This window comes from Triticum aestivum, chromosome 1B (genome assembly GCF_018294505.1).
Source record: "Triticum aestivum cultivar Chinese Spring chromosome 1B, IWGSC CS RefSeq v2.1, whole genome shotgun sequence".
In the NCBI taxonomy this organism is placed as follows: domain Eukaryota; kingdom Viridiplantae; phylum Streptophyta; class Magnoliopsida; order Poales; family Poaceae; genus Triticum; species Triticum aestivum.
Window position 1 is genome coordinate 395,708,589 of NC_057795.1, and position 25,938 is coordinate 395,734,526.

General features: G+C 45.2%; 1 protein-coding gene across 1 annotated transcript; it reads left to right on the forward strand.

The window, feature by feature from the left end:
• Positions 1 to 12,320: 12,320 nt before the first annotated feature.
• LOC123091653 (protein CURVATURE THYLAKOID 1B, chloroplastic) lies at positions 12,321 to 13,672 on the forward strand. Its single transcript, XM_044513237.1, has 6 exons — positions 12,321 to 12,584; positions 12,655 to 12,761; positions 12,835 to 12,921; positions 13,022 to 13,084; positions 13,294 to 13,331; positions 13,434 to 13,672. Exons 1-6 carry the CDS (start codon positions 12,428 to 12,430, stop codon positions 13,486 to 13,488), a joined length of 507 nt encoding a protein of 168 aa, XP_044369172.1. The 5' UTR covers positions 12,321 to 12,427; the 3' UTR covers positions 13,489 to 13,672.
• The last annotated feature ends 12,266 nt before the right edge of the window (positions 13,673 to 25,938 follow it).

The following is a 25,938-nucleotide window of genomic DNA, read 5'->3' on the forward strand; positions in this document are numbered from 1 at the left end:
TATGATCCTACTTCCTTCAAGGGGACACAAGCTCAAGATGATCTTCCACCACAAGACCACAAGCTAAAAGGCAAGGACAAGCTTCAAGAGGAGATTAATGCATTTGAAGAAGCTCCAAAGGCCTTGGTCAAGTGGGTTCCCAAGACTACCTCAAGTTCTACTTCATCAAGTACATCTACAACCCCAAGGATTCCCATCAAGATGATGTGGATCCCGAAGAAGAAGAACTAGAGTGTTCTTGAGGGTGACTCCGCCAACATACTTCACTCATATTCATATTGGCAAGGACAAGTGCAATCAACTTCCACATCTTGCACTAGTTCAAGGAGTCACAAACCCTCTTGCTAGTAAGTCAAGGGACAAGGTAACCTAATGATTTCATGGACATCATTTTTTGTGTACTTCACTCTATGTCTATGGATATCCTTGTCATTCCTTGTGGGACTAACTCATGTAGGTATTGAAAGTGCAACTCACTCCAATGGATTGCCTCAAATGATCTACATCAACATTGAGCATCCACATCTTCAACATCTACATGAATTCATCAACGACAAAACCCAAGGTTAGTTCATCCCTCGAAAAGGGGATATCACATTTAGGGGAGCTTTACTCTAAGAACTGAGCTAAAGCAACTCTAATGGTGTGAACACAACAATGCTTTATGTACCCGGAGCACAACAATGATTCGAACCCTCTGGATGAGGAGCACCCGGAGCCACTGATTCGTCATAGACTTAAACTTCCAAAGCCTCTCAATGTATTTTGGTCTGACCAATTCATTACTTTCGGTCATACCGAGTTCACTGAGTTGATCTAGGTTTCAATCTTGGTGCAACCGATTTGAACATTTCGGTCTCACCGAGTTGCAGTAACCGCTTGCGATTCTACATCTCGGTGCCACTGAGTTTCTCAACTCAGTCACACCGATAGGGTCTGGATATATATACCCACGGGTTGAATTTTGGAAATTTCTCCGAAACCCTTCGCCCGCGCCTATTCAGCTCTACCGACTCGAGGTCCTCGGATCGTCTCCTCTGTCGCCAGCGACCTCCTGCCGCTGGTCTCCGCCGCCGTCAACGGAATCTTCGCCGCTGTTGTCTCCGTAGCGAGTTCACCGCCGAGTTAGGGTATGAACTCGACCCCTTTGTGCAATTTTACCTCTGATTCCTGCACTTAGGTCAATGCCATGAATCTTACCGTGTTTGTGATACTTCTATCCAATCAAAAACTCATTTAGATTAGTTTTGATTCGAAAACTTAGAGTTAGGTTTCCACCGAATACATCTCGGACTGACCGAGTTGTAGAAATCGTTCTCACCGATTTGGCCCAGGCGATTGCACTTGTGATTTTTGGTCTGACTGAAACTTACAAATTGGTGTGACCGAGTTCAATTCTCAGTGAAACCCTAGCAATCTCGGAGTCACCGAATTATGTCTCGTTCTGACCAATTTCACTAGTTGAGACTCTAATATTGCTTTGGTGTCACAAAGTTTAACAAATCGGTAGCTCCGAAATGACTTCTGTAGAAAACTAAAACTAAGTTTTTAACTCATATGTTTTGTAGAATCTCTACACTTTGTGATGCTCATCCACTCTGTCTCAACTATATCTATTCACAGGGTCAGCCTTTAGCTTTCAGCCATGTCTGACAATAGTGACAATGAAAACAAGTCTGAGGAATAGGTTCACTTGAGTGAGGGCACTATTCCCTCTGGCAGTTATGATGATGGGAGCAGAAGTACTCCTAGCAACCTGCCTAAGGCTGCAACTAGGCAGAGGAAGAAGAGAACGTCTGATTCAGAGGATGAAGATTTTATGGTTGATGAAGAAGTCACTTCTAAGAAAAAGGTTGTTAATAAAGAATTTGGCACAACAGCTTCAACCAAGCCAGGTATGAAGAAGAAGGCACCAGCCAGAAGGATCCCAATGTCCAAAGCCAGAGCCTCAACACAGGAAACCATTGAGTTCACTCTTGAACCAAAAGAGGCTGGTGAGGGCAATAAGAGGAAGGAAAGGGTCAAGAAGACCATGGCCAGAGTGATTGGCAGACCACCTATGGTCAGAGATTCAGATGAGGAGGAGGAAGAGCAAGATGCACCTCCTGCCAAGACTCAGAAGTTTATGGGGGATTCCATCAAGTCAGGGGCTGCTCCATCAAAGCCCAAGACTGCCCCCAAGGCTACTGCTGCTTCTCAGGCTTCTAATCCTGCAGCACCCAAGAGATCAACTAGGAACATACCAGCTGCTGAAAAGAACAAGGCCCCGGTGCCTGAAGAAGAAGAAGAAGAAGAAGAAGAAGCCCAATTGCTTAGAAAACTGAAGCCCTAGATCCCAGATCATGATGATACACATCATGTGGCTGAAAACTTGAAGCTAAGGAAGGATGTAGGTCTCAGGCTATGGAGGCAGACAGACCCATATGCCACCAGGAGGAGGACTGTTGTGGACTACAGGTTCCATACAAATGAGCAGCAAGATTTCTATGAGACTGTGCTCCTGGACAAGAATCCCATAGTCAGTGATATGAGATGGATTGACTGGACTTACATTGATAACAATGTAGATCACTTCCCAGGAGTTCATGATAGCTTCAAACTGATTGGAGTTGACACATTTGTTGGCCATAAGCTCACCAAGTGGAATGATGAGATGGTGATGCAGTTCTACTCCACATCACATGTTTACCCAGATGGTAAAATTGTTTGGGTGACTGAGGGCACAAGGTACCAGTCTATAGTTGCTGAGTGGGACAAGCTTAGCAATGCCCCTGAAGAGCAAGAGGATGACACAGATGTGTATGCCAAGCCAAGGAAAGGACACAACTCCATGGCACACATGTACAAGGAGATTCCTGATGCTACCCCGGATACTCACAAGTTTGGCTCTGTGTACTATCTGTTGTCTGGACTTCCCACAATCAACACTATCCTTAGGCACACATTGTTGCCCAAGTCTGGAGATGACAGGATGATAAGAGGGAATTCCATCAATTTGCTACACATGTTTGACATTCCAGAGAAGTTCAAAGTGATGACATTGATTGTAGAGACAATCAAGAGGAGTGCTACTAATCAAAAGAGATCATGTGGATATGCTCCACACATTCAGATGCTCATCAACTCCAAGATGGGCAAAGGCACATATCTCTTGGACAAGGAGCACCTTCCCCTGTTGCCTGTATTTGAAGACAATGAAGTTATCATGGATGCAACACATCCTACTTCAGTAGAGGCTCAGGAGAAGAGAGAGAAAGCTAAAGCAGAGAAGGCAGCTCAAACTTCACAAGTTCAAGATGCTTCAACTGCTCACCTCAAGACCAAGCCAGATCAACTTAGCTATCTGTTTGAGGCCACTGTCAGAAATGAGAAAGGATTGACAACCCTGACTCAAAATCAAGAGAGTCTTGAGAGGACCATAGAGATAAAATTTTATGATCTAGACTTGAAGTTCACAGAGATCCAGACTGCAGTTGAGCAACTCCAGAATGAAGCTGAAGAGAGAACAGGGAGAGCTACCACTGAAGCCTTTCAAAGAGTGCCAAAGGTCTGCAGCTGTGCCAGCTAGTGACACAAGGGCTAGTACATCAGCACCCGCAGCTACAGCCATTGTTGTTCCTCTAGTTGCTACTCCACCAGCTCCACGCACCTCTTCGGATGCATTCGTTGCAGGACTCCTCTCCACGCCACCTTCGCACTCCGGAGATCCCGAAGATCATGCTTAGAGATCCCGGAGATAAAGTGTATAGGTCATAGGCTTCGAGAGAGAGAGTGTTTTGCTTCTTTTGCCTCTCTTGCTACTTTATTTGCTTGCTTGTTTGGATGATACAATATTTATGCTTGTGTGTGACATACTCCTATGATCATGTGTTTGATCATATTATACTTTAATGTTTGTGCTTGAATGATGATTTTCTATCTATCATGTATGATCATTCATATATATCATGGTATGAGTGTATATTTCATGTTCTATCATTTTGAGCGCTCCACCAAGATGTATGTGACATGGAAGAGTAACCCATGATCCTAATCGATTGTGCATTTGCATTCAAAAGCAAATCTTAAATAATGCACAAATTTAGGGGGAGCTCTTGCTTATCACATACTTCTCAAAAAGACGATGTACTTCATTCATATTATCATTTGTTGAAGCTTTGATCTATATGTTGTCATCAATTACCAAAAAGGCGGAGATTGAAAGTGCAACTACTCCCCGGGTGGTTTTGGCAATTCATAACAACATATAGCTCATTGAACTAATATCCATTCAAGATTAATGTTTTAGAAAGTTCAATGATTGGTATGGCATGGACTAGAGATGTGGACCCCTCAAAATGCTAAGGACACATATTGGCAAAAGCTCAAGACTCTACATTTTCATTTTAGTGATCCAAGATCACATTGAGTCCATAGGAAAAGCCAATACTATTAAAGGGGATGAGGTGCTGCTTAATGGCTTGCTTGCTCAAAATGCTTAGTGATATGCTCCAAAAGCCCTCAACCACTTTCTCATTTCCACATTTGTCCTAAACCTAAAGACAAACTCGGCCCCACCGATTTGATCTATCCGGCGCCACCGAGTTCACTTGACATAGCCATAGCCAGAAACCCTAATCAGTTCGGTCTTACCGATAGGGATATCGGTCTCACCGAGATGGGGTTGCAAACTCTCTGTTTTCCTTCGTAATGTTTCGGTCTAACCGAGATGAGCGATCGGTCCCACCGAGTCGGGAATGCAAACTCTCTTTTCCTTTTCGTAACATTTCAGTCTCGCCGAAATGAGCGATCGGTCCCATTGAGTTTGGGTGACCAAGTCTCTGTTTGCATATTACTGAAGTTGGTCTCACCGAGTTTATGTGATCGGTCTCACCGAGATAAGGTTTGCCCTAACCCTAGCGCATCGGTCTCACCGAGTTGGTATTGTCGGTCCCACCGAAAAGCCTAACATTCACATTTTGAACCAGGTCGGTCTCACCGAGTTTCACTATTCAGTCCCACCGAGTTTGTAAATTGTGTGTAATGGTTAGATTTTGTGTGGAGGCTATATATACCCCTCCACCCCCTTCTCCATTTGTGAGAGAGCCATCAGAACGTGCCTACACTTCCACTACTCATTTTCTAAGAGAGAACCACCTACTCATGTGTTGAGACCAAGACATTCCAATCCAACCACAAGAATCTTGATCTCTAGCCTTCCCCAAGTTGCTTTCCACTCAAATCATCTTCCCACCATATCCAAATCTGTGAGAGAGAGAGAGTTGAGTGTTGGGGATACTATCATTTGAAGCACAAGAGCAAGGAGTTCATCATAAACACACCATCTATTACCTTTTGGAGAGTGGTGTCTCCTAGATTGGTAGGTGTCACTTGGGAGCCTCCGTCAAGATTGTGGAGTTGAACCAAAGAGTTTGTAAGGGCAAGGAGATCGCCTACATCGTGAAGATCTTCCCAAGTGAGGCAAGTCCTTCGTGGGTGATGGCCATGGTGGGATAGACAAGGTTGCTTCTTCATGGACCCTTCATAGGTGGAACCCTCATGGACTCGCGCAACCGTTACCCTTCGTGGGTTGAAGTCTCCATCAACGTGGATGTAGGATAGCACCACCTATCAGAACCACGCCAAAAATCTCCGTGTCTACATTGCGTTTGCTCCCTCCAAACTCCTCCCCTTTACCTTCATATGCAATGATTTACATTCCACTGCCATATTCTTAGAATTGCATGTGTAGGTTGATTGCTTGACTTGTGTTAAGTTGCTAAAATTTGCCAAGACTTAAAATTGGGAAAAGGCTAGATTTTTATTTGGTCAAGTAGTCTAATTGCACCCCCTCTAGACATACTTTATATCCTACAATGTCACCTTCTGTCACTAAGATTGAGCACCGCAAGATCGAACCCATCACAAAGCACCTCTTCCCATTGCAAGAAATATCAATCTAGTTGGCCAAACCAAACCAAAGTTTCAGAGAATAAATACGAGGCTATAGTAATCATGCATCTAAGAGATCAAAGAAGACTCAAATAATATTCATAGATAGAACTGATCAGAAACTCGCAAGTCATCGGATCCCAACAAACACACCGCAAAAAGTAATTACATCAAATAGATCTCCAAGAACATCGAGGAGAACATTGTATTGAGAATCAAAAAGAGAGAAGAGACTCTCTAGCTACTACCTATGGACCCGTAGGTCTGTGGTAAACTACTCACGCATCATCGGAGGAGCACCAATGAGGATGATGAATCCCTTCGTGATCGTGTTCCCCTCCGGCAAGGTGCTGGAAAAGGGCTCTAGATTGGATCTCGTGGTTCTGGAACTTGCGTCAGCTAGAATTATGTTTCGTCGACTCTCCTAGGGTTTCTGGAATATTTGGGTATTTATAGAGCTGAGAGGCAGTGGAAATGACATCCGTGGGCCCCACCACCCATTAGGGCGCGCTAGGTGGGTGGTGGGCCCGACGGGCCTTCCCACTCATGCACTTCCTTACCTCCCAAGTTGTCTTCTTGGCAGAAAAAAATCTCCAAAAAGTTTCGCTGCATTTGGACTCCGTTTGATATGGATATTCTGCGAAGTAAAAAACAAGCAAAAAACAGCAACTGGCACTAGGCACCATGTCAATAGGTTAGTCCCAAAAAATGATATAAAGTTGTTATAAAATGAAAGTAAATTATTCAATAATGATAATATAACAGCATGAAACAATCAAAAAATATTGATACATTGGAGACGTATCACTCCATAATACTTTCAGACTCTTTCGGCAATGATTCGTGAGTTTTGCCAAAATTTTGCAATTTTGTAGAGGATGTATTACATGCTACAATATCATGTAAAGGCACATGTGCTCCTGTATAATTTTCACCTATTCGGATATCTCCACCATGCGGAGCCAAATTATGAACATTTACAGTTGTGTACGGTGCTAGAAAATTATTAACGTGAGGTGCACCATACAATGGTTGACAGTAATTGGTCGAATAGCTAGTGGTAGCATGACCAATTCTCCCACCTGTCAGCATGTTTGCACTAGTATATTGCAAATTAGTTGTCGATGAATAAAAGGGTGACACAATTTCTTGCATGGCATTCGAAATTCTAACATCTGGTGTTTCAAATTTATTAGCCAAACTCACCATGTTGTTCATCGGCATAACAATTTGTGTGGTTGCCGATGCATGAGAGTTGGAATACATATGGTGTTACTAGTATCAAAAGAAGTTGAAGGATGCAAATTACTTTGAATCGGCTCTTGCACGTAATTAGTTGCATGATTGAAAATAGAGTATATTCACTGAATGATCTAGTAACACCATATGAATTATTTGCATCTACATAGATGAATTGGGTATTCATATTACCTCCATAGATTGCAAACCCTAGATGACGATCTCTTCGTAGCAAGAACGGACTGGAGACTTTTCAAACAAGCGTAGTCGCCAAAAAATGTGTTTGCACACGAACACGTCAACGTGTACCCTCGATATCAGGGGATGCTACACCGCAGCTCACGTCGAAGGATTCCCGTCTGGAAGCGCGACACGCAAGCAATCCAACAGACACTTTTGTAGACTCAAAACCCCACACATCCGGGAGGGACCCCGTTAGGACACGCGGCGGCTATGAGCTACCCTAAGTCGACCTGATGGCCCCCAGGGCCTCGAGGTTCGCCGTCATGCAAACGAATAATCAAGAAAGATCGAGAAGAAGAACTAGGGTTAAGGAGAAAAGATAAAAGATAAAAAGTGGTAGATGAATTATTCGATTATGTGTTGTTCAATTGGCCACTACCTCTTACATATATATGGACTTCCCGTACAACGAATGACTCCAAATCCTTCCAAATATTTCCAAAATTAACTGAACTTGGATTTAGGTAAGTTTGAGGCATCAGTTCAGTTTTTGACTCTCACAGGCCACAAACTACCTCCGATGAAGATGAGCCCAAAACCAAATTTAACCATTTCAATGAGGTGGACCACTTTCATGTTTAACATTTTTCGATTCGAGGCCATCTTCAGGACCGAATAGTTCGTGCAAAATAGTCAATCAGTGGCGCTACCCATCAGACATCAGCTATATGTTGTCTGATAGGGTGTGGCTCTTTTTGCCCCATGGTAGGGTAGCGCTTCGATGGATCTAATTTTTGCATATGACCTTAGATTAAGATGATTTTTATATCAAAGTCGATCGTTTCAACAAGACGAAAACAATCTGTGTAGAACACTATTTCGTATGAGGCCGTCTTGGAGTTATAATTGGCCAAACAATACTCTGAATACAAAATCTTAGTACTTTGAGCACAGTCTCGGCCCTTCATATGAGATCGGATGGTGATGACCCACACATCAAAGTTTCTCATTTTGATGATACAAAACTTTTTCATGTTGAGACTTTTTCTATTTGAGGCAATCTTTATTAAGTTTTTGACCAGGCCAAAATCTGGTGTCAACGCATGCCTTCTAATTTTTGGACAAAGCTTGCATGCCGAAAAATAATTTGCACAAAGCTTGATCTAAAGATGATGTCAACACTCCATCGGCCATTTTGTACGTGCTTAAGATGATAAGTATATGAAAAACGCTATCCTTCAGCTGGCGGATGCACGCGCTACGTCCCCCGCCTGCGTAGCCGTCGGATCAATCTTGATTGAGTGCTCACGCTGGCCACAAGTCCCGCGCAAACATTTTTTTTTGCAAAAACCGTATTGTTTCAGAAGGTTTCTGCAACCGAGATCTTGTTTCGGAAATAAAGAAAAAAATGATTCAATGGTGAAATTTCTTTTTTTAGGAACAGGGTCTAGTTTTAGAAAGTTTCTGTAACAGAGGTCTTGTTTCAGAAAAAATGGTTCGACATCGAATTTTTTTCTTCTGTAACAGGGGCCTTGCTTCAGGAACATAGCCCCGGTTGCAGAAAGTGTTGGAGGAACGCACAATGTTAGAGCATACAAGGCCAAGCATTGCAACACGACGCATGTTTCACAAACATAGCTTCAGTTGCAGAAATCGTCAAAGCAGTGCCCGGTGTGGGAGCTCGTCGCCGTCATGCTGGAGTAGAGGCCGCGCCTGTTCTCCAAGCATGCCCCCCTCACTTGAGTTCGATTTGAGTCCGATCCAAGCATCCGATGCATGATATGGTGTGCCATGGTGTTGCAGAGAGTTCAATTTAGCTCCTACACGCCGGCGGTGGACTGATTTTGGGGCGGGATGGCAGCGGCGCCACGTTGGGCATAGCTCTGCCGGGGCCGGGGGCAAGTTTGTTGTCTTGTTTCTACAATAGCGTGCATGTTGCCGGAATAATGGGGGAGGCATGCGTGACATGCACACTAGACCGGATGGCTAACAGCTCAGGGACCCAACGGCTGTCCAGTGACGGATAATTTCAATACATCTACCGGCGGACGTGTAGCAGTGCCCTAAGTATATATAGGACATTACTTGGTTGACCCCTTGATGCAAAATTGAATAAAACCTTCTCAACTTATATATAACAATCAAATGATAAAGTTTCATAGATATGCCTTCTGAAAGCCATCCGCCAAACCAGCTTATAAGAAAGAAAAAACGATAACCAATGATGAACTGATTACGGACCAGCACCGGAAAGAGGAGATATTTACGGAGACTTATGAACAATTGCTGGGGAGGACGCATTCGAGGGCGTCGGAGGTGGACCTGGAGTTTATAGAGATGGAGACGCATGATCTTTCGGAGTTGGAGGCGATTTTTTCAGAGCAAGAAGTGTGGAACACGATTAAGGAGATGCCCCCTGATCGTGCGCCGGGTCCCGACGGGTTTGTTGCGGCCTTTTTTCAGAAGGCCTGGAGTGTTATTAAGCATGATGTGATGGCAGTCATTATGAAGCTGTACGTTGGAGATGGTCATGGATTTGGCAGGTTGAACCGTGCGCATATAGTCCTTATTCCTAAGAAACCGGAGGCAGAGGAGGTAGGGGACTTTAGGCCCATTAGCTTGTCTCACATCGTGGCAATTTTTTTTGCTAAGTTACTGGCAAATCGCGTCCGGAAGAGGATGAAGGAGATTGTGACTGTTAATCAGTCGGCTTTTATTTGTGTGAGGCATCTCCACGATAACTTCCTCCTGGTTCGTCAGGTGGCGAGGAAGATTCATGCACGTCGTGAAGCAGGTGTTTTCCTCAAACTTGATGTGTCCAGAGCGTTTGACTCGATCGCCTGGCCGTTCCTGTTTCAGGTGTTGTTCCAAAAGGGTTTTGGTCCCAAATGGATGACTTGGGTGTCGATCTTGTTGAGGACGACATCCATAAAGTCCTGGTGAATGGGTGTCCCGGAAGGAGCTTTCAACTTGTGCAAGGGTTGCGTCAAGGAGATCCTGTCTCCCCCCTACTTTTTGTCATTGCGATGGACGTGTTATCAAGGATCATGATTAAGGCTTCCATGTTGGGAGTGGTGAGCAAATTCAATGGGATCTCGGCCGAGCAAAGCATGTCTATCTACGCGGATGACGTCTTGTGAAACCCACGACGGCTGATCTAAGGTTCGTTAAGGAAGCCTCGAAGGCCTTCGCAGACGCTTCGGGTCTTCATATAAACTACCACAAGTCGCTTGCTGTTATGATTCATGGTGATGAAGCGGACCGTGAGCGGGTCCGATCCTTGCTCAATTGCAATATGGGAAGTTTCCCCTGTAAGTACCTAGGGTTGCAGTTGGCGGTCAAGCAATTGAGTAGGGCTCAGTGCCAGCCCATGGTGGATGAGGCGGTGAAATGTGCCCCGTCATGGCAATGTGGTCTTCTACAACGTTTTGGCCGACTCGTGCTTGTCAAGTCCGTGGTTGCGGCCAAACCCATGCACCACTTCATGATAGCGGAGGCGCCGGATTGGGTTTTGGAGGAGATTAATAAATGGATGCGTGCCTTCTTTTGGGCTGGCAAAGAGAAAGTTAATGGTGGGCAGTGCCTTGTGGCATGGAGCACGGTATGTCGACCCACTTCTTTGGGAGGTTTGGGCGTGCGGGATTTGGAGCTTCAAGGTATTGCGCTTCGTGTCAGGTGGGAATGGCTCAAAAGTACTGATCCTCAGAGGCCGTGGCAGGGGCTGGCTATGACGGAGGATAGAGAGGCACGTGAAGTGTTTGACAGCCTAGTCAAGATTGAGGTGGGGGATGGGAGCAAGGTGCTCTTCTGGAGGGACCCTTGGATTCACGGTTTTGCGGCGAGGGATATTGCTCCCCTCATATATGCCATGGTGGAGACTCGCATCAGGAATAGGCGCACGGTCAGGCAGGGTCTGCTCAATGCCAGGTGGCTATAGGATGTGGGCGGTGAGATCACCTTCGTTGGGCACATGCAGTTGGTTCATCTCAACTTGGCTATGAGCACGGCAGCGGGATACTCAAAGCGTAGATCGTTTCTCATGGCCGGCTGACCCATCAGGGATGTACACCGCCAGGTCCACGTATAATCGCTTGTGCCTCGGGATTCAGAGGGTACCGTATGCCAACAGTATCTGGAAGAGTTGGGCTCCGCTTAAGTGCAAAATCTTTGTTTCGTTGGCGGTTCAACACCGGATCTGGACGTCTGACCGGAGAGCTAGGCACGGGTTGCAAGACCGGCCGTCCCCCTGCTACACATGTTTGCAGGATGAAGATAACGCCGAGCGCATCTTGGTCCAGTGTGGTTACGCGCGCGATGTTTGGCATGGTTGTCTCCACGAGATTAATTTGGATGTGGAGAGACCTGAGGTGGATGATGATCTGTTGGAATGGTGGCTTAAGGTTAGAAAGGGCATAGGCAAAGAACTCAAGCGAGGGTTTGATTCCTTTGTCATCGGGGTGGCTTGGGTTTTGTGGAAGCAGCGGAACACTCGTGTCTTTAACAGGACGGCGCAGCAAAGGACGGCTCACCAACTAGTAGACTTCATTCTGAGGGAGATTCAGGACTGGAGAGAGGCTGGCATAGGGATAGTTGGGTTGTCACGCTTTGTGAGAGAGTAGGCTTTAGTTTATGTGGGGTGCAATGGGTGTGGCCGAGGGTGGTTGTGTGCATCCTCCCTTGGTCTCTCTTGTAATTGGTTTCTCCCTCTTCTATAAAGTTAAGGTATGCCGTTGGCCTACTCTCGAAAAAAAAAACAGTCGTCGGGGCCTCCCTAAGCCCACATCGGGCGTCTGCGGACGATAAACACCAGAAACTCCAGATACCGCAGACGGAAACATCCAGGCCATACAGAGCCCACCCCAAACCCCATCTTATCGTTCTTCCGCGCGCAATCGTGTGGCGCCCATCCACGCATCCCCACTTTATCTTTGCGCGCCTGAGCCCGGCCGCTCCCTAACCTCCCGCAGGACGCCGTCCCAACAACCTCGCGGCCGTTATTAGCCTCTGACCAACGCGCTTAACGCGCAAGTGGTGGTGGTGGTGAGGCGTACACTGACCGAAGACATCGATATCCATGGCCCCGACCGTCATCTCCCCAGCCACGGGCGCCGTCGCCTCGCCCATCGCGAGCGACCTCGGGAAGGCCGCGCGCTCCGTCGGACTCGGGCTCCCCGCGCTGCCGCCGCTGCCCGGCCTCGCATCCCACGGCCAGCCCCGCGTCGCGTCCTTTTGTGAGTGTGGCTTTGAGAACTTGCGCGTGCAGCGGCATGGGACGTGGATCTAAGAAGAGTTGTTTTCCAGGCAAAAGGCTCGCGAGGAACGTGGTGTCAATGGCCGCCGGTGAGCCGGCCGCGCCGCTGGCCGACAACGCCGAGCTTACCGAGTTCTTCAACTCCTTGAAACAAGAGGTACGTACATATGTGGCACATTGGAGTTCATTGGTTGTGGCGCGAGTGACTGACACCTCGTCGCGGTGCGCAGTGGGACAGGGTGGAGGACAAGTACGCGGTGACCACGCTCGCCGTCGCCGCCACGCTCGGCATGTGGAGCGCCGGCGGAGTAGTATCGGTACTGAAGACGCTTACCTCAACTGTTTGTGGAACAAGTTGTTTAAAAAATCACTGAGTTGATGGGGTAGCTGAAGGTGATTTTGGTGTTGACCTTGCAGGCAATCGACAGGCTCCCCGTGGTTCCAGGTCTCATGGAGGTCGTTGGCATTGGCTACAGCGGGGTAAGAAAGATCCACAGCTCAACAGAACCTCGATACCGTGATAACGTTTGCTATTCGCAAACTGCAACGTGCCTAAGATTGATTTTACTGGTTAATGTGGTCATCAATTTGATCATGCTGTACAAGTCTGCCATTCTTCCATCGCTGCCAATTTTCTAAGTAAGAGTTTCCCTTTTTGATCCGTTCTTCTGAATTTCTAATGCATGCAGTGGTTTGCGTACAAGAACCTGCTATTCAAGCCCGACAGGTATTGAAACACAGCCTTTGTACCGAACCTGCAAAATGCTACAATAAGATTCTTAGATAAGGAGGGCTCCAGGCGTTCAAACAATTTTAATGGATTTTGCAGGAAAGCGTTCTTCGCTAAGGTCAGGAACATTTACGAGGATATAATCAGCGGCTAGACGATGAAGCACTTGAAGAGGCACATCCCAATTGAGAGAAGCACAAAGTACTCAAAACGGAGACGTGCAATTACTGTATATCAATCTGTACTATATATTTGAGCATAGCATCTAATATAATCCTTACTAAATGTACATCTAAATAAGTTGGACATATTGACGCAAAAAACTTTTGATGTCTTTAGCCACCATGTGCCAGAATGTTCAAAGGTAATTTTGCCCTTGCCAATAACTGGTTGCATAAAATTAATAGCACGGTCCGTTCCGAAAGATGATTGTTTCGTAATTGTCGGTTGGGCATAGGGTTCTATTGCGGCCAGCGCACCCTGCTCCTTCATCTATGTCTAAGGTGTGGGGCGTTCCTGTTGATCACGCCATGTACCTCTCTTTCACCCGTTCAAATCCAATCCACAAACGTCTTTCGTGTACACTAGCTAGGGCACACAATCATACAACACCGACTCTTCCCTAGGGTTTTTGTGAGGGGTGGCAGAGCAGGGGATGCATCGAGGATGTCAAAGGCATGATGAAGGGGCTCATGTTATCAGCTACGGAGAGGAGGGGAGTGAATGTAGGGACAACATACACGGGGAAGGAGATGATGTGGGGGATCCCAACGCCCAGGCAGCGGGCAAACTTTTCTCGGATCAGCCAACGCATGGTTCGGTGGTAGGGCAAATACTATATGGTGCCCGATCAAGGGGTAGAGATGAAAGGAGCTTGTAGATAATATCTTTTTATACACTTCACGGCAGGAGTTGGTGTGAAGGAGCGCACCGGAAGAAGGGCCATGGGGGTTTCATAAGGAGCTTTTGGTAATGGAGAAATTTGACGCGGATAAGACAGTTGAGGAGTATGACTTCAATATAATTCCGATGTGGATTAGGGTCTTTGATCTGCGTCTCGGATCCATGAACATGCCCACGGGTGAGCTCATTGCGCAAAATTTTGATGAGTTGGTGGGTGCGGTTGTCTGACCATGTGGTACATTGATAGATAAAGTATATGAGGATGAAGGTGGAATTAGATATTAATGAATCGTTGGTGAGGAGATTTGTGTTGGCTAGGGAGATGAACAAGGACATGAGCAAGCAGGCAACTGTAGAGGATGAAAGCAAGAAGAAGAAACTTTTCTGGTGTTGTTTCGATTAGGAACATTACTGGACTTCTGCTAGGCTTGTGGAGTTATTGGTCATGGGGAGAAAGAATACAACATGAAACCAATGAAGGGAGAAGCACCTCTGTATGGGCCATGTATTAGGCTGAGGGGGGAGTGACGAAGATCGAGAAGTTTATGAGTGATGGTAGGGGTAGCAACAATAGGGGTAGCTTCGGTGTTGGTAGGGGTGGGGAGGAGTCTATGGTCATAGTGTTTGTAGGGCAGCAATATGGATAGCAGAGGAGGGAGATCTGGCAATGTGACGTGTCGTCATGGCATAAAGATGGTACTAATACTATGAACAGTTGTAGCAGCAGCAGTGGGGGAGATAAGAAGATTACTAGCCAAATGAAACCAAACGAAGGGAGCGGAAGAGTGAAAAGAATGGGACAACAAAATACTTAATGTTATGGCAGGAGAGGACTAAGTGTATAGTGACTCGGAAGTGACAAGAGCAAAAGAATTAGAACATGATGGGCTTAGCATTTTTGGACAAGGGTGCGAATGAAATGCAGGATAAATAGATAGGGGCTGACAAGGTGGTAGCGAATGTAGTACAACAGATGAAAAACTTAGAGTGAATGATTTGAGTTGAACCAAGAAGGGTGATGGGAAGAACAAAGGAAAAAAAATTCAAGAGAGTTAATAGAGAGGAGAAGGCCGAAAACATGATATGTCAAATATTGCAGGCAGTAAGAGGAGATGCAATGAGATGGAGAATGATGATCAAAATATCATGAAGAAGGGTAGGGTCAAGGAGATAGCAGCGAACGAAGAGGACGTTGAGAACAACACAAACAAAAGTGAGGATGTAGAAATGCTTTGCAGGGCAGCAACAAAAGTAATAGCTTGAAAGTGTTAGGGACTCAGGAACGTCCCAACTATTCACAGCCTTCTAGATCTCGAAAGGTAGGAGTATCCCGATGTTTATGTTCTTGTCAGAGAATATTTTTTGGGAAGTGGTTGGACAGGTCTAGGTGGAGGTACAGGCTCTCTAACATGAGTGTGTGGAAGCCGAAGGGGCGCCACGGGGGTGTGCCAATGTTTTGGCGATGTGGCATTGATATGTTGTTGCAGTCATTTGGGAGGAGTTACGTTGATGTGGATGTCATGGAGTAGGATGGTGGAGTTTGGATTGTGATGGAAGTCTATGGGGAGTAAGAATTGGAGAGGAAGAATATGGTTTGTAGACTAAACAATAACACCAAGATGGCAGACCATGGTTGCACCTAGACTTTAATGAGATCCTAACCAGCGAGCAGAAAGTAGGCGAGGTGGCTCAACCCAACCAATGAATGGACCAATGCATGGACCAATTCAGGAATACTCTAATTTCCACGAACTCGTGAATATTGGCTTTGAAGGGGATACCTTTTGTGGCACCCCGGCTCAGAGAAACCGTAACACCCCATATTTCCAGCTCAGAGATCAAGTCTTTTGGAATAGGACACTGCTTGGCATAGAATAGAATAACTCTTTATTATAATAATATGTGTACAAAGGTTCTGATTACAAGGTTACAGGGGCACGGTGACACTACACCTGCTAAGGTAGTCCTATGCTAGCAGCGGAACAACTTGTAGTAGTAGAATAACTTCTTGAAGTGGAACAAACGACAATGGTGACGGACTCCACTGCAAAGGGACATTGGCTGGGACACATCCTAGCTCGCAGACTTGGTATCCTTGACAAGCAATCAATCACGGCCTCACCTACAATCTGGCATGACACGCCAGGTGAGTACTTTGAATGTACTCGCAAGCTCACAACAACCAAATGCATCACGGCGGGACAATAATGTAGCATTACAGTGTTAAGTTATGAACAACTAATATGGAGGTGGAAGTAAATAATGATCATGACATGGTAAACTAGAAGTAATGGTAAGTCCTTGTTTAAGGTCACATGGACCATCTCACTGTTGACTATCCAGCCAATCAATATATCCTCATGATCACTGTGTGATCTTGTAATCATCCAATGATCATCCTCAAGATCATCCCAAGACTATCACCGGCATCCTGCCAAACTGTTAATCACTCAAATATAAATATATGTCATTTCGTCATTGTAAGTGTATCGAATAGTGTGAGCTAGTATGAACTATGTCCATGACCGAGGATGTAGCTATTCGAATATATTGTACACTCTATAGAGGTCGCCCATTTTCTCCACACTATGGAGCTCATGGCCTCGTATTTTAGTACATATCCTGGGCCAGAAAATCTACTGCTACATGAAGACAAGCTGTTTTAAATAGAAGTCGAGCACGTTCAGAAGCCCTTTTGTCCACCTGAAACTTCTTTTTATTTTGTTCAATGTGTCCATCCGTGAGAAAGTCTTTGTTAAAAAACTTAATCCTCATGGACAATAGTACTCTCGCATTCAACGGGAAGAATGTGACAAAGCTAGTGTTTGCATGGTTGGATGCATATCCTTCCACCATTATTGTCCTCAAATGAATGTCGTGAGAACTGAGAAAATTCCGGTGCTTCTGATGCCATCGATAGGTTATACCTTTTTGTCCATGTCCTTTAGCCTAAATAGACATGAAGACAGAAAACAATTAATGTCTAAAAAAATACAGCTGAACAGTTAGTTCTAGTAAAGTATATCAATGTGCTTGATATCATCACCTCTATATACAAATTCTCTAGACATGGAAAGCGTCGCAGCAAGCCGATAATCATGTTCAGATCAAAACACTACATACTGATATGTAAGGTCTTGACAGAATCCAACATCATTAATAGGGTACCCATGGACAAACTCTTCATTGAGCATAGAACATAATATTAGTACCAAAAGTGTACTCCAAAATTATATAAAACTTATTCGCCCAAATTAAAAATGCAGCTTATGATTACAAAATTGTTGATGGTATAAAACGTACGCACACAAATGAAAAATGCATCTTATGATTACAAAAGTGTAGATGATAATATACAGTACCTGAATAAGTGTGGAGCCAACCACCATGTTGTAACCTTCAAACAGATCCGGAATTACACCCAAGGAGCAGCCTTTGGAGTGAAGGGGCGTCTTTGATGATGATATCCTCTCATTTAAAGAAAATTACAATGCTTACAAGGTAAGGCAACTTTATTTGGAGACAAAGGATACGAATTTCTTTTCCAAAAACAAGCAGCAAGCGCTCCAGGGCAGGGCAGCAGGAGTGGATGATGTTGTGTAGTGAGGCCTCCGACAAATCGACCAACACCAGCGCGAGTTTTTTTAGTAGTGGGAGTCGAAGCATTTGTACCAGATTGTCTGGTAGATGACACCGGGCTAGGGTGGCAGTGTAGAGGGAAAGGAGGAAAAAAATCATGAGATGGGCATTGGTGATGAGGGCACATCTAGAACACTTGTGGAAAGCTATTTGCATAGGAATGGTAGTACTCAAGATACTAGAGTTTTTCGAATTGACAAGACGTCAGCCAGGCGTCCACCATGTAGGGTATGTGCAGCAGGCAGCATGCCGGGATGCATAGGTGTTGAACGTGAAGGAAATATGCCCTAGAGGCAGTAATAAAGTTGTTATTTTATATTTCCTTATATCATGATAAATGTTTATTATTCATGCTAGAATTGTATTAACCTGAAACTTGATACATGTGTGAATACATAGACAAAACACAGTGTCCCTAGTATGCCTCTACTAGACTAGCTCGTTGATAAAGGATGGTTAAGTTTCCTAGCCATGGACATGTGTTGTCATTTGATGAACCAGATCACATCATTAGGAGAATGATGTGATGGACAAGACCCATCTGTTAGCTTAGCATAATGATCGTTCAATTTTATTGCTACTGCTTTCTTCATGTCATATATATTCCTCCGACTATGAGATTATGCAACCCCCGGACACCGGAGGAATGTTTTGTGTGCTATCAAACGTCACAACGTAACTGGGTGATTATAAAGATGCTCTACAGGTATCTCCGAAGGTGTTTGTTGGGCTGGCATAGATCGAGATTAGGATTTGTCACTCCGAGTATCGAAGAGGTATCTCTGGGCCCTCTCGGTAATGCACATCATATAAAGCCTTGCAAGAAATGTGAGTAATGAGTTAGTTATGAGATGATGCACTACGGAACGAGTAAAGAGACTTGCCGGTAATGATATTGAACTAGGTATGAAGATACCGACGATCGAATCTTGGGCAAGTAACATAGCGATGACAAAGGGAACAACGTATGTTGACAAAGCGGTTCGACCAATAAAGATTTTCGTAGAATATGTGGGAACCAATATGAGCATATAGGTTCGCTATTGGTTATTGACCAGAGAGTTGTCTCGGTCATGTCTACATAGTTCTCGAACCCATAGGGTCCGCACGCTTAACGTTCGATGACGATATGTATTATATGAGTTATGTGTTTTTGTGACTGAAGGTTGTTCGGAGTCCCGGATGAGGTCACGGACATGACGAGGAGTCTCGAAATGGTCGAGAGGTAATGATTGATATATTGGAAAGTAGTATTCGGACACCGAAAGGGTTCCAAAGTGTATCGGGTACATACTGGAGTACCGGGACCTCCCGGGGAAAGATATGGGCCATATGGGCCATAGGTGGGAGGATAACCAGCCCACAAGGGGCTGGTGTGCCCCCCACAAGGGAGGAGGCCGAATTGGACTAGGGAAGGGGGGCGCCACCCCCTTTCCTTCTCCTATTCCCTCTCCTCCCCCCTTTCCCCCTCTGGAAGAAGGAAAAAGAGGGGGGCCGAATCCTACTAGGAGTGGAGTCCTAGTAGGACTCCCCCTCCTTGGCACGCCCCTTTTGGCCAGCCTCCTCCCCTCCTCCTTTATATACGGCGGCAGGAGGCACCCCAAGGCACATCAATTGTTTAGCCATGTGTGGTGCCCCCCTCCACCGTTTACTCCTCCGGTCATATTGTCGTAGTGCTTAGGCGAAGCCCTGCACGGATCACTTCACCAACACCGTCATCATGCCGTCGTGCTGACGGAACTCATCGACTCCTTCGTGCCTCTACTGGATCAAGAGTTGGAGGGACGTCATCGAGCTGAACGTGTGCAGAACTCGGAGGTGTCGTACGTTCGGTACTTGATCGGTTGATTCGAGAAGACGTTCGACTACATCAATTGCGTTAAGTTAACGCTTCTACTTTTGGTCTATGAGGGTACATGGACACACTCTCCCCTCTTGTTGCTATGCATCTCCTAGATAGATCTTGCGTGAGCGTATGAATTTTTTTGAAATTGTATGCTATGTTTCCCAATAGAAGGATCCCTGGTGGGAGGAGATAATGGCTCCTTGGAGTTCAAAATCATGAACGATAGATAGTCGGCGATAGTCGAGATTAAGAGGCGCGGCGCACCACAGAGTGTGCCACCGAGATGCGAGGGCCTGTGTGAGGCAGCCATCCTTGGTGGGGAGAAGGAAGATGATCTCCCCAAGGATGGCTTCCAGGAGATCGCTGATGCGGTCCGCCCGATATTCTACAAGTTCCTCAGATCCAGGGGCGTGGCCGCTTCTGCCCGCGCTACCGGGCGTAGGATCTACAGCCGGCAGCACCGCTTGCCGGAGCCTCATCTGTGTACATAGCAATCTGAAAAAGGTAGAAACATACATGTAGGACATTCAAAATCAATTATTAAGATCTGGAAGAAAAAAGGTACAAACATATATGTAGGACATTCAAAATCAATCCTCAAGATTTGGCTATGAATTATTAGCATGAAAGCTAACCCTAGTCGGATTATTAGCAGAAAAATCATTTGTACAGAACAAACAATTAATCACTAACCATAGATACCATTCAAACAATCAATACACTACACGGATCTAACGAATCATACTCTGATTTCATGGACTGGGTGAAAATAACCAAGGAATTCTACTCCCAACAAAAGGAGCGGAGAGGGGGGCGCGAGGGACTAACCGGTTTTCCGTCGGAGTCGGAGTCATTGCCGGAGTAGCTGTGGACCTCCGGCTCATGCTGGGGAGGCATGACGACGGCGAGAAAGTCAAGGTCGCGTTGCTGCCCGTGCGAGACCTCATCGGTGGCGACAGCAACCTCTGCGCCCAGCTTCATGCGTTGAGCGGGTGCTCCACCAGCCTCAGCTCCGCACTCCCACTGATGGTGCACTTTGGAAAAATCCTAATACACTCCATGCGGCGGTGACAACTGTGGACGGGGTGTGCGGCCTCCTATTATGACCAGCGGATCGGGAATGCCATTAATATGAAGCAGTGGGAGCAAGCTGGGCGGCCGTCAAAGGGCTAGCTCGCCTCCCGGTGAGCCTGCGCAGCGGACTGCTGGCATGCCTACATTCATTTCACACACCTACTAGCACGCCCCATGGTGAGTGTGAGAGAACATGCGCATTTCTCGGCCTCTCGGTCTGCCTGCACGGCGGACTGCTAGCATGCGTCTCGTCAACTCACACATGGTCGTACGACACACGGGACGTGTGCACGGAACATATTATATTGATGATTAATTCTGCCGCTTTATTTTGCTTAACCGAAGCACGGCACCCACATTGTTGGTCTAATGCACACGGTTCAAATAAAGAGTCTGTTTGCGATATTGGTTAATAATTATTGATAATTTCCTGTCTGTAAGAAGATTATATCAAAACTTGTCTCGACATAATAATATCACAATCTATTGGTGTCCATATGACACCACGATAAGTTTCATGAATTTCAACTTAGTTTTGGATTTACTGGATTTTAAAATCAAGATTCTGGATGTTAGAAATTTATTGCATGGGGACTAAACATGCACCCAGGGACACGTCCACATATGATTTTGCAATACATTTTCGTGCACTATCACGGGTCTCATGTATATCAAATTTGATTTTTGCACATTAAATCCCTGGGAAATCAATCAATGTAAAAAAACAGACAAATATTATCTTTTTTTTCAATTTTTAACACTAAACTCCTTTGGTCGCATGTTCGCTCTAGAAAAAGTTTGACATGCATCTTTGGGCCACATGCACGCGGTGGTCCTAGGAAACTCACTCGTGTGTGACACTCTCTGTAGGCCCGCGAGGTCACCATTTAGCACTATAACATGTAGTGAGAGAGGTTAATTTGACCAACAAGTAGGATGGTCATTTTTTGGTTTTGTTACGTATGGTAGGAGTATATATATAGTATGCGTTGAAGAGGGTGGCCGGGGCAACGTATACTACACATCATATAGGACAGTCACTCGCGTGCGATGCTTCCATCCGTGGGCCCGTGAGGTGTTCCTCCATCGTTCTGACCCAACAAGGAGGTTTCTTTTTGGGTTGTGTTGCTGTAGGAGTATATAGTATGCGTCGAAGAGGGGAGGAGGGGGCTGGGGCAGCACATATTACACACATGTCATGAATGATCTCGCTCCGTTTGGGGACTTTTCGGTTTCTGAGGCAGTTGCCACAAAGAAGTTGTGCATATTGGGTATTAAAAACATCACCAACACATTGGGCCACGTGCAGACGATTGTTGTCACTCATTCGCATGTGATTCTTCCCTCCATGGGCCCGCGAGGTAGTCGTCCATCTAATATATGACACAACAAGAAAGGTAATTTGACGAACAAGGAGGATTATTTTCGGGTTGTGTTACGGTACGTAGGAGTATATATTATGCGTCGAAGAGGGGAGGGGGCAGCATATATATACTGCGTGTCATGAACCTTGGTCCGTGTGGGGGACTTAAAGGTTTTTGAGGCAGGTGCCACATCAAAGTTCTGCATATATATATTAGGCATTCAAACATCACAACCACACATCTCCATACATGTGTTTGGCCCACAAGCAAGCGATGGCAGTTGTCCTCTAGAACTCACTCACGGGGTTATCAGCGAGATGTTTCATCCATCTTTGTGTGCCTGCTAGGTCAATCACTTTGACCGACAGTAATATAGGTTAATTTTACTTACAATTAGGAGGGCATTAAATTTTGGTTTGTCTTATACGGTACGGTACATGCATGCCATGATGTGAGAGATAACATAATATACTTTGAGCGCATGTTGTCATGGTTTTGTCACGACAGATGTCCTTAGTGTGAGGACTTAGTCGTGAGGCCAACACATCTAACTGGTGGCTTGAGAGGGGTTGAGTGGGACGAGAGACGCGAGTTTTACCCAGGTTCGGCCCCTCACGTGGGAGGTAAAAGCCTACATCCTGCTTGATTGATATTGATCATCATGACGATCTCGGTTACAAGGGCGAGGTTTCGCTACCCCTATCTCGAGAGCATCTAATTTGACGTTGTCTAAAACTTGTCTATTGAGACCTGTCTATTGAGACGTCTAGAAAAACTTGAACCTCTTGGGGCACCCGCCCCTCCTTATATAAGTTCAAGGGGCGGCTTACATGTAGAGTCCAAGTCGGATTAAGACTTAAACTATTCTAATTTCTCACCATGGGCTTCTTAACGTCTTGGGCTTATCTCTGTGGGCTTCTTAACATCTTGGGCTTCTTGACCCCAAGCGACTCATCTCTGAGACTCATCTCCGTGACTCCATGCACCTGCTGGTTCATAATCTGTCTGTCGGGTCATAACTATCTGCCGGGTCATAACTGTCTGCCGGGTCATAACTGTCTGCCGGGTTAGAGACTGTCTGCTGGGTCTCACCAGCCGGGTCTCACCATCCGGGTCTCATCAACTGGGTCTCACCAACCGGTCTCAACAGCTGGGTTAGGATCTAAGATGACTTAACGTCTGGGCGACTTAAACCCGAAGATGACTTAAGCCTTAGAGCGGCTTATCCTTATGAGCCGGGTCTTAGTCATGGGGAATATCCCCAACATTAGCCCCCAGTTTAGCTTTGAATTTATTCATACTAAACTCTTAAAATAAGAATATGTAAGGGGACCGGCTCACTCAAAAAAATACCAGTTGAATAGCTCCTGAAAATTCTGAATCTCTATCATATCAATAAACTGACGTTGGCTCCTTGGAGAAAAATTAACCCTTATTATCTGCAACTGCTTTGGCTGGATGAAATCTGTATGATGTTTAAGTCGTCTGAATAACCCAGAGGAGATAACCTTTTCAAATTTCTTCATCAAAAAATATGAGACTTGGTTTACTCACAACTAAGAATTTGAAGGCATACCTTCCTTATATCCATATTACTTGTAACCCCCAAGTCTTAAGAGGGGGACGTAGTGATAACTTCAGACTTGCTTCAATATAAATGTTGCATCCTTAGAGAAATCCGGGTTGCTTGTCTGAATCACCAGTCATAAGTTGAATGTTCCACATATGTAGCCCCCAAGTACCGGATTGTATTGCCTGCAACAACCTGGGACTTCTAAGTGTCTCATGCTCATAAAACTTCAGCCAGTGTAGCCCTCATGGGCCGGGTATTTATGCAATAATGAGCAAGGAGTTCTGTAGATCTGATCATATAGAATTGAGGAGCAATGTATAGCCCCCAAGTGCCGGCTCAGTAAGACAACACCGGGCTGTGACTTAGAAAAAGGTAGAAGCTTGACTCATCTTCTTGAGATAACCCGGTGATTTGAATAATGTGATGACTTGAAAAGCGACTTGCATTAGCCCCCAAGTGCCATGGTGCATGCTTTCAGCGACATGGGACTTGCATACTTGATGAAATCTTGACTTGAATAATGTAGCCCCCAAGTGCCAGGTCGTAAGCCTGCAGTGACTCGGGACTATTCCTGCCATTGTAAATTAAAACTATATCCATTGTCCGAATGATGTTGCTGAAAACCTTGCATATTCAATATTGAACCATGCTCTTTGCTGTGAGCCTGGATTTTTAGATGAAGGAATAATAGCCATTACTCTGAAGGCGCTTTGAAAACCTCAATCATCCAATACTAGTTATGACAACCATAATGAAAATCCAGCCATGTTGGCTATTTAAGATTTGAATAGTATAACATGGTATGAAAACCGGTGCCTGCAACATAAACAAGTGTATCCATGCATGCTATGATGATGCAATGTATGATGATGCATGTTTATGATAACAGAGTATAAAAAATGTTAGCTTTCGAAGCCCGAGTCTCACTTCAATGAAACTAGCGTGATAGCCACTGGCTTATCCTTGCTTTCTGTAAGCCCGATCTCACATGACCCAAATGATGTTTTAACCTGGATAAGTTCAGGGTCCATATGGATTGACTTATCGAGAGTACACGGGGTTGGAGTAGCATCTTGCAAATAGGCAGTTTTAACCAAGTTTCAATGAAGCTGGCTTAATAGCCTTGGTTTATCCTTGCTATCCGTAAGCCGGCCCTCACATGATAAACCGCCATTTTAACCTTAACGAGTTCAGGGTCTTTCTTAAAAGATTGACTATTAAGAGTACGATGGGTCATTCAGGATTACCTAGTGGAGTAGCATCTTGCATACAGGCAGGATAACCAGGAATTCGGTGTTTTATGCCTGGTCAAGAGGGTTTGAAAGCTAAATCCGTTTGGTTGGAAGCCCCCGAGTGACCTTACAAACAAATAATAAAGACTCAGATGCTTAGAAATGAAACGACAGAGGCCCTGAATTATCAGGGATGCCGGCTTTATTAAGTTGGTCATAATAAGATAAGCCCATAAGGCAGGATGTCCATGTTTGAACCACGCTTCATAGCAACAAGTTCTTTTTGGCAACCTTTATTTTTTCTGAGAAATCGAACTTGCGAGAGATGAATTCCTCTTGAACCGGATGTTGAGCCGGATATTGAGAGGTCAAAACATTGTGGGAGTGGGATTTCCCTTGAGCCGAATATTGAACCATAATCTTTTAACCCGGAACTATTATATTGAGCCGGAACTTTTTTGATTGCCAGGAACTTTTAAATCCGGAAATTGTCTGAAAACCTTTTGCATTTTTCACCAATGTGGCAGTAGCCTCCAGGTCCGAGTTATGTTCTCTACAATGACCAGGGGTTCTTGAATCTGGCAAAATTTGCTAAGTCATGTCATCGTAGCCCCCGAGTCTTAAGACGACTCAAGGAGTTGTATTGAGATGCCCCATACTTGACATGATATAAACTGGCATATTGTTAAATAGCAAAACGCTATAATATGTTGAAGCTGGAAGCAAGTTGGCGAGTCGATGATCTTGGCAATACTTGTTATATACTCCCGGTATGAGTCATTCAACAAACTTAGTGACATAACGGTCACTTTTGCAGTAGACAACTTGTCCTGCATTAAAGAATTTGCAAGCCAGAGTAATTGCTTTTTTTAAAGAAATTAATATGTAATATAAAAATATACCAGATGGATTTCACCTGATATGTCCAGACGACAGCTGGTCCGTAAATAGTGTCCGTAGATAATATTGCAAC